The sequence below is a fragment of the Parus major genome, chromosome 5 (genome assembly GCF_001522545.3).
Source record: "Parus major isolate Abel chromosome 5, Parus_major1.1, whole genome shotgun sequence".
Lineage (NCBI taxonomy): Eukaryota > Metazoa > Chordata > Aves > Passeriformes > Paridae > Parus > Parus major.
In genome coordinates, this window is record NC_031774.1 from 38562846 (window position 1) to 38572424 (window position 9579).

Here is a 9579-nt window from a genome sequence, read left to right on the forward strand (position 1 = left end):
AGAACGCATAGAAAACCTTCAAAGCCAGCAAGTTTCCTTGCAGTCTGAAAATGAACGTTTTGAAAGTGAAGTTCAAAAGCTTCAGCAGAAACTTAAAGTAATGACTGAGCTTTATCAAGAAAATGAAATGAAACTACACAGGTGCTGGCTCCTCTTCTTATATTCAATGCTTGCTGTTTGATTTGAGTGTAGCTCTGATTTGGGGGACTGAAAATTATTAGAAGTTTGAATACTGCTTTCCAGATTTTCCTGAATTGTGAAAACAGTTTATTATAGTTTCATGTACATTTATGATTACAGTAGTTTTATAGAAACTGTTTCCATGAAACAATTAATTCATTTTAGGACTTTTCCACAAGAAAGTACAGAAAAGAAGAAGCCACAGATTTTTAATCTATGGAAATCAGGGATTAAAGTAGGAAAGCTTGATTATTTTTCCTTTAATTAAATTATTATATGACGTAATACCTGTGTCAAAGTTGCTGAAAGAAAATTAGTAGGTGCTTTTACTGTGAAATACATTTTACTTAGTAAAAAGAGCAAGTAATGTCAGAGCAATGATGAGATAGGTATAAAACTAAATTTAAAACACAGGCAAGATCTTGTTGGTAAGCAACATAGAGCCCTTATGAGTCAGGCTTTCCTTACCAAGAAAACCAGATTATGAAGGCTGTACTATCTGCCTCACAGTCAAAAGTGTTAGTGGGGATTATGACCTAGTGATTGAAGTCAGAAATCTTTAGGACTAGAAATTAAAGTTGATTGGTCCAGGGCATGTAGTAACCTTCAGGAGTGCATGTGTGTGGCAGCAGGGTGCATCACTTTAGGGCATGATGGTAAATTACAGTTTTACTAATCAGAAATTATTTCTTCAAAGAACAGGCATAATCTTGAAGGCAGCAAGAGAATCAGCCCAAGACTAGATCCTGTACTGAGCAGTGTGCAGGACCTTTCTGAAGTATTACTTTGAGTAATCTGCTCTGTTAGCATATATATTTGTGTAGATATTTAGCATCTCTGTAGATGCAACAAATCCTAGAAATCACTGTATTAGCATTTTGATTTTTAAAAAAGAGCAGGGAGGGACTGGGAAGGAACCTGTTAAAAAGAGGATACAATAAGCAGGCTGAAGGCATGTATGGATGATATTTAAAAATAACCTCACTATAACTCAGCAAATGTACGCTGCTTATCAAAGAATTTTAGAAAAGCCAAAAAGGAGTGGGGAGAAGCTGGTGTGATGTTTCCGCACAAAAAGATTCAGAATTAATTAAGGCATCTTCTGAAAACTGGGTCTGTTGAAACAGGGGAAATTAAAAAGTAGGAAATGAAGATTGAGTAGGAAAGAAGTTTAAATTATGTTCACGAGATCCATGATTTAGACAGCTTGATTGCTGAGAACTGCTGTTCACAGGAGAATGACCATTTCATCCATTCAGGGCTGTACACAGCAGTGGTATCCATGTGTGTTCTGCAGAGCTGCCTTGTGCATAATCGGTGGACTGGAGCTTGAGTTTTCTTTTCTGTAGTCCCCAATAAGGCATAGGGATAAAAAAGAGAAACCTGCAAAGACTTTTTTTTTAAATAGCTAATAACAATCTTTTTTTCCTCTAGAAAATTCTTTTTAGAAAATACCAGAACAAATCACTGACTCTTAGTGTAGTTTGGGTTTTAGTTTGATTGATATGAGGCTGCTTTCAAAATTGTTGACTTGAAACACAGTTAACGACAGTTTTTGAATTTTGTTTAAAGGAAGTTGACAGTAGAAGAGAGAGAACGTCTACAGAAGGAAGAAAAGCTTTCTAAAGTAGATGAAAAAATTACTCATGCTGCTGAAGAACTTAACAGCTACAGGTAATTGCAGATTTTAGTTGCTGCAATCACTTGTTCCAAAGTGAAGAAAGAGCAGTAGAGAATTAAAAAAAAACCCCACAGCATAAGCAAATGTATCTTCTTCCATTTTCTTTGTGGTGTGTGTGTGTGTTAGATGCTAGTTTGTGTGTAATAATACAGACTAAGGGTGGTTTTACTTTGTTAGAACATTTGGGTGTAGAAGATTGTGGCAACTTCTCTTCCATTAGAATCCTAATTGTACTGATACATCAGCTTTAACGGTGTGGTAGAAGTTGGTCCCTAAACTAGTTCCCTTACTGAACAAAGTTAAAAATACAAAGTTAAGAGAATGTTGTGAAGTAAATGGAATGTTCAGTTTTCCTACAGAGCTAACATTTATGCTATATAGTTATGGTACTCTAGTTCTGTATTTCAAAGCTTGTCAGATTACTGCTTAGAAATTCTTTACTAAAATATTGTCGTGGGTGAATATTTGCTGTAGCTGTTTAACTGCTCAGCTCTGGTTTTTGTTACACCAGCTGTAAAGCTCCAGGTTTTTTCTGCATTTTCTCTAACTGTGGCATCATTTTTCAATATGTAATGTATGTTTGCCATTTTACTTTACATGGGAGTATTAGGTTTAACAACAGTGATCAGTGCTTCCTGAAGAGTTAATTAAATTAATTCTTTCTTGTGGACATTCTTCAGTATTCATACAGGATGACAGAATTCACTCTGATTTATTCAGAACATGGATTTTGTAGGCATCCTAATTTTAAATAGAATATTAATATTGCAAATTGAGTATAACCAAGCAATGTCTGTGTCTTTGGCCCACCTGCTGAGAGTGTAGAACCTAGAGAGGCTGTGCACAGGGCAGCTGGCAGCAAAGGTGGCATCATACATTTGGTCTTGAAGTAACTTCAGTGCAAGTGACTGTCCCTCAGGAATGACTAGTAGCCTGTGACAGTGTGGTGCTCCAGCCACATCAGTTCCTCTGCTGAGCTGGGTGAGGCTGGCTGGTAGGGCATGTGAGGAGGGATAGCCTTTATCTTGGAAACATCACAAACCACTGAAAAGATGGGGGTGTGTTGGGGTTGGGATTCTGTTCTCTTGTTTACATCCCTGCTTGCAGTAATGTAAGGCCTAGAATTTCCACTGTTAGTATAATTTTTTTGTATCCCATGGGCCTAAGTGACAATACTGTTTTTTGGACAAAAAAAACTAACAAGTTAATTACACCTTGTGGCTACTGTCCAGTTTATTGTATTCAAAACTTTCCTGCATGTTTTATTACAATATAATAAATTCTCATTTTGTTACAGAGAGCGAGCAAAGGATCTTGAAGAAGAACTGGAGAGAACCATTCGTTCTTATGAGAATCAGGTATTTTGTGCTTTGTGACAACACCTATGCCAGTAGGAGGGATGTTAGTGCAACTGGAGTACCACTTGCTGTTAGCTTGTGAACTGTATTTGGCTTGAGTTTGTTGGGTTCCTAATTTTGCCTCCCCCTTTCTCTTCTTAATTTCATCTGGTTTTGACTGACATGATTTCATAGCAGAGATCACCAGATAACTTCATTGAAAAGGTGAATTTTCAATTTAGGCAATCATTATAAATTACCCACACATATTAAATTTATTTTAAAAAAAGAGCATATAATCATAAGTTTTGGGGTTTAGGTGAATAATGAATCTCTCTTTCACAGATAACTTCACATGAGAAAAAAGCTCATGATAATTGGGTAAGTTCCAGATACTGAATTTTCTGCTTTTTCTGCATCTTCATTTTTCATTATTTGAAAGTTTGCTTTATCACTTTTTGGTTTGTACTAAAAACGGATCGTCAAGATTATCTCTAAGCTTTCACTTTTAAACATATGGATTTCTTGCAGAAATACACAAAATCATGTTAAAAATACTTCTATTATATAAAATAGTTGGAAAAATTAAGCTGGATACTTATGAACATAGTAGTATGATAATCTTATATTATTTGTTATAGCAATAAATCTGCTGGAAGAACATGACACCATAGAACAAATGTGTGACATTCTGCTAATAATGAAAGCTTTTGGCCTTGTTTCAATGCCATTTTGATATTTTCTTTGGGTGTACTTCACTTCTTTTATCTACAAGTAGAAGACGTTATGTCCTGTGAGAACAGTATGTTCCATTGACAGCTTCCTAAGAGTGTTTCTACAAAATCCATTTTTGCCTTTTTTTCCAAACAGGAAAATTTAAAATATCTCCTGACTAATTCATTCTTCACTTTCACAGAATGTCTGACATAAAATCCTGCTAAAAGCTATAGTATTCTGTGGTCATAATTCCAGAGCTTTTACCTATCAAATTTTAAAGTAAGGCATTCTTACGTAGAATTTGAGACTTTAAATCTTACGTAGATGCTTCAAAGCAGCTATATCCAGAGAATTCAATTTCCAAAGTTTTAAGAACCTGCAGGAGAGCCTTATCATTCCTCAAACATTTGGGTTTTAGAGCTGCTAATATAATTTGCTGACATACGTGAGGCTCCATACATCAATCATATCTTGTGAAAATGCAATCTATACACTTCATGTAGAACGTCTTGGACCTAGGAATTGTCATATTTATGAAGCATTTAATCAAAAAGTATCTATATCTAAGCATCTGGTTTTTGTCCTTTCCCGAAGCTGACAGCCCGAGCAGCTGAAAGACACCTCAATGATATAAAAAAAGAAAATGCACATAACAGACAAAAGTAAGTGCAGTTTTTATTTACTCCTAAACAAATGCAGTTTGACACGTGTTGGATTTAGGTAATTTCATGTTTTCTGTTATTGTAATGTGGCCCAAACACGGCAGAGAGATCACAGTGTTTGAGTTCTGAAAGAAAGGGAGCCACTTGAGCTTTCCTGTAATTATGACATGCAAGAAAGTAAGAATTCAGGGACTCTGTAAAGTATTGAAATACTTCAGGAAAGAAGCAGAATGTAGTAGTAGAACACAAATGTTGGGGGGGATATTGTTTATTTGTTTGTTAGTTTTAAGTATTTGTCAACCAGATGTCATGGTTACCTTGAGAGGCTCTTTCAGGCGTGAGGTTAACTAATACTTGGAGTGCAATTAGAGTGATCTCATACTAGAACTGTGATATCTAAAATGCAACTTCAACTTCTGAATTACAGTTTAAACACAGCAGCATAGAGGAATACTTGCAGGTATTTCTAAATTAAGAGTACTGTGACATCCTTTTATTTATCCCTTATTTATTTAGGGAATAAAACACCTTGCTTCATTAACCAGTTAGGCAGAAAGCCTGGCAGTAAACAGTGTAGTCTGTTAAAGCTTTTGCATTTCTTGGTCACTCACTACTTATTTGTTGTCTCTTTGCAGATTGACTGAAGCAGAATTTAAACTTGAACTTTTAGAAAAAGACCCTTATGCTCTTGATATTCCAATGAGACCATTTGGCAGAGGTACAGTATTGAATTGTTAAATAGAGCCTAATTCTTTTGGTTTATGTTTTGTTTCCCAAGACCACACATATTTAATTGTTCGAAAACTATCTTGGCCATGTGTATGTGCAAATACCAGTCATTTTAAAAAAATAATTGGGTCATAAGTGACTCTAGGGCATGTCAAGTATTTTGTTGAAACTAAGAGCATTTGTAGTATTGTTGAGAGTAGACTGGGAATATGTTACACATGGTAATGAGAGCACAATTTTCATTTTAGTTACGCAGTTTAGTTTTTAACTTCATCTGAGAAGTTATTTATACAGTTTGTTAAACCAAGTATTGTGAACTTGAGTATTTTGTTTTAACTGTTCCAGAGCATTCCCCATATGGACCCTCACCAATGGGCCGGCCTTCATCTGAAACAAGAGCTTTTCTTTCCCCTCCAACTTTATTGGAGGGTCCTTTAAGGCTTTCACCTATGCTTCCAGGTGGAGGAGGAGGAAGAGGTACAATTCTTAAACTTGAAAATTTTTCTATTCTGGATTTCTCTCTCCTCTCCTATAAACCTGTCACACCTTTTCCTCTTGTTGGTGACAAAAAGTATTAAATAAACAACCAATTCAACGTCAACAGTTAATTGGACAAACTCTTCCTGTTTTTCAACTTGCCTCTAAAGCTGTTTAATGTGTAACAGTACAATTGGAAATCTAGTTTTTATTGGTAGGTTGGTCAGTGGATTCATTTTAGACACATAAATTAAGAAAAGTAAAAAGCCAGACTTATCCATTGTCTTTTATTTCTTGGACAGATTTGAGTTCTGTTGAGATAAATATGATTTTAAAGTAAAAGGGAGTCAGTTAGTTTTCCAAAGAAAGAATACTGCCCCTTCCATCTCATTGGTCTACAGTCCATGAGAGAATGTTGTCTAAAACATGAGGCAGTTTTACTGGAGGTTGTGGCATTATAAAGTTACTGGTTCAGTAAATTGTTTCCCTTCTCTTTGTTCTAGAATTGGAGCAGCCATCATACAGGGAGAGTGTTTCTTCCCTGATAGAAGGGACCAGGAATTTTGTGTGTAAGGAGTGAAATTCAGAGATTCAGGAGTAGGTGAAAGTAAACTGGGGTGGCATGGGTTGTAAGGGAAGAAAAATCCCCTCCATGCATATTTCTTGTGTTGATTGAAGCAGTGTAGGAAAATGCTGGAGTGAAGTTCAGCATCTGTTACAGGTAATAAAGAATTACTGTTCAGTTTATTTTTACCATTACACTTGTTGAAGCCTGTAGTTAATTAATTAAAAGCAATACATCCAGATTTCTCCAAGGATTTCAATAAGTGCAATTATAGTACTTATCTCAGAGTGCACAAGACACACAATGGCTTCAAGTTTTAGGTTGAATTTTAGCATGGAGAATTAGAGATTGATAGAATTCAATATTTTTGTAATTTTTCAGACCCAGACTGTTTTAGAGGAAACTTGCAATCTAAAATTACTCATTTTTATATTTTTTTTTGCACTTGATTATGTGTTGACCTGGCCTTAGAGGTGGGTTTTCGGTTTGTTTTTTTTTGGTTTGGATTTTTTGGTTTGTTTTTTTCCTTCTTCTTGAATAAAGAAGTAGAGCCAGAAGGTTGTTGAATGCAGATGGGTGTTTTATGATACCAATATTAACTCTCTCAGCGTGCTAATTGTTAGTTTGATTAGCAGCAGATTTTTATCACTGAGAAGATTATTTATCATGACCATACTGATTTCTGGTTCAAATTAACTGAAACTTGTTAAATTACTAGTTTTTTCAGAAGCATTGCAGGTCCTCTATGTTGTGCTGTTACTGAACTAAAACCTTTCCCTTGCACACCTTTGAAGACTTCTCATAGGCATAACTGGTCATTAGCAAACAGCTGGAGAGTCCTGTGGAGCCGTGTGCCTCGTGTGTCTTGACAGTGTTGGCATTCTGTGATTTGTTTCACTACTTTCAGACTGAATAAGGAAGGCCATAGCAGAGGGTTTAAAACACAGGGGTGAATAACTACTTGATTTCTTCAATTAGGATCCAGAGGCCCAGCTGCCATGTATGAAGCTGGAAGTGAAAGAGGAGAGCTGAATTCTGATAGATTAACTGATCCCCACAGACCACCATCAGATACTGGATCCCTGTCTCCTCCTTGGGAAAGAGAGCGCAGGATAATTCTGCCTCCACCAGGTAAAAACTATGCTTAGCTACTGTATCCATGGAAAAGAGGAGTTACTGACTTGCAGTCTATATATTCAACTGTTCAGGGTTTATAAATATTAAATGTTTCCTTGGACCTGCTGTGCAACTGAACTGATTTTTTTTTAATAGTGATTTTTATCTCTTCTTGAACAGTGTGGTTCACTGCACTTCTCTGCTGTCTTTTAAGTACGTATTGGTATTACCAAGGGACAATCAACTGTTTGGTTTCATTATTTTACTGGGAGTTGTTTGGTGCATTAAAAGACCTGTCTGGGCTGGATAGTTAAAAAGAGATTTAACAAGTAATAAGTTCTAATTACTTTAAATAAAAATAGCTAATGGTGAAAAATACTAATTTAAAAAAAAAAACACTTTTATATTAATTATTACAGCAGTACCATAGTACGTTTATCCTGTCTGGCACATGTTTTCCCATTGATGCTGTCTCTTCAATAATTAACAGCAGGAAAATCAGTTTTCACTCTCACTTCTTCAGCTAAACATCTGTATTGCACATTCCCTCTCAGGGAAGGCAGAGATGAGTTGTTATGAGTTATAAGAGGATTCTGCTGATATTTCTCAAGTAAAAACTTGGGGGGATGGACAACCTACCTTCCTTTTTACCTGTAATAAAGAAGAAAAATGTTACAAGTTTAGAAAAAATAAAAATTTAGGTAACATACACTGATTAAGGTACCTCAGTTTCACCTGTGTGAAAGCCTGGTGGTAGAGCTCAAGGTCCTCTCAGGATACAGTTTCTCATCTGGCAGGTCTGGTCTGTTGACAGGACACTGCAGAGAGGTAGGCTCGTTTCCTTGGCCTTTCCTTCTTGTTCTTAGCTCACCTTTGCCCTTGGATTTCAGTGATACAGTTTGTCTTGTAGCTGCATGATGGATTGCTAGCTCTGATCCCAGCAAGTTGGTGGAAACATATTACAGCACTATGAAGAGTAATGGAAAACAGCATTCTTACCTAAGAATGGCTTAAAACATACAGTACTTTATTTTGTCTTCTATCTTCTTTGCTAGGCTGAACCTTTGTTTCAAGGCCCCACTGTTTATAACTTAGGCCATCATAACTTTCAAAATTCTGCTGTTATGTTAAACCAAAAATCAGTGAACTTTTTCTTTTGTAGCTCTTTAGAAACATAAGCTATTGGATGTACTTGGTGGGATTCCTCTAGGTTATTTAAGATGTGTTTGCTCACCCTGATTAATAGACACTTGGGATATTTACAAGAGCATAAGATACCCAGAGAATCTTTCTGGCCTAGAATTGTGTGGAATGGAAGGAATAAATCTTCACAGACCTGTTTTTTGTGATTTCTTCATTGTTAGGTGAGCCTTATGCTGATCCAGTTCTTTCTGCTCGAAGACAAGAAAGATTTTTCCCTAATCCTCCAAATACTGGAAGACTTTCTGGACCAGCAGAACTACGAACTTACAATGTTCAGTCTTTTGATAAAACAGGTGGGAATTGCTTCCAGGATACTCTAAAATGGAAATTCCCAGTGTAAGATGACTGTGCACAATGAGCTGTGGTAAGAGGACAGGTCTTTAGCTACCACAGACCTGAAGTTCAATTGTGTAAGAAACATGTTAACACCTGCTGGCCTTGATGCAGCCATTCCCTGTTGGAACAATAGCCCTCCCTGCTGTTGGGTGGGTGGGATTCTGTGAATGCCAGTCATGAGGTATTTTTTTGGTCTACCCTCTCTGCTCTGTATGTTAACCACTCATAATTGGTTGAGAGTCTGCTTTGGTCCCTCCCATGAGGCTTATCACTGCATTAAAACATCACAAACCCATACATGCATTTCAGTGCCACATTTGGTAAAGTTAGGAAGGGTTAGACTCACAAAGAGTTGAACAGAAACAGCCAAATGTTCAAGTGTCCACTGGCTTAGTGCATGGAGGGAGAAGGTCTGAGGCCTCTTCCTTCAAACTGTTGACCATTGTGGCAGCTTTTTGTAGTTCACAATGTTATAAATGCAAAGGCAAATTCGTAATACGAATTAAAAGAAAGATTTATTAATAAACAACAAAAAGCAACAACGATAAAATACCACAATAAAATAGTCAGCGCAGC

At 36.5% G+C, this 9579-nt stretch overlaps 1 protein-coding gene and 1 long non-coding RNA gene across 7 annotated transcripts in view; one reads left to right on the plus strand and one right to left on the minus strand.

Annotated features, from left to right (window-relative positions):
* MIA2 (MIA SH3 domain ER export factor 2) overlaps positions 1-9579 on the plus strand; it is a 37627-nt gene that overhangs the window by 22868 nt on the left and 5180 nt on the right. For 5 of the 6 annotated variants that reach the window (XM_015630504.3, XM_015630506.3, XM_033515286.1 and 2 more), the window contains 9 exons: positions 3-141; positions 1753-1854; positions 3159-3219; positions 3544-3579; positions 4510-4577; positions 5213-5295; positions 5652-5783; positions 7327-7479; positions 8829-8960. In XM_015630504.3, the coding sequence (XP_015485990.1) occupies positions 3-141; positions 1753-1854; positions 3159-3219; positions 3544-3579; positions 4510-4577; positions 5213-5295; positions 5652-5783; positions 7327-7479; positions 8829-8960 (906 nt within the window). The remainder of the gene's footprint in view (positions 1-2; positions 142-1752; positions 1855-3158; positions 3220-3543; positions 3580-4509; positions 4578-5212; positions 5296-5651; positions 5784-7326; positions 7480-8828; positions 8961-9579) is intronic. The other variant, XM_015630505.3, reaches the window with a different exon arrangement.
* LOC107205730 lies at positions 8079-8829 on the minus strand. Its single transcript, XR_001522097.2, has 2 exons — positions 8464-8829; positions 8079-8431 (listed from the first exon to the last, which is right to left on the minus strand). It is a non-coding gene; the product is annotated as an uncharacterized LOC107205730 (long non-coding RNA).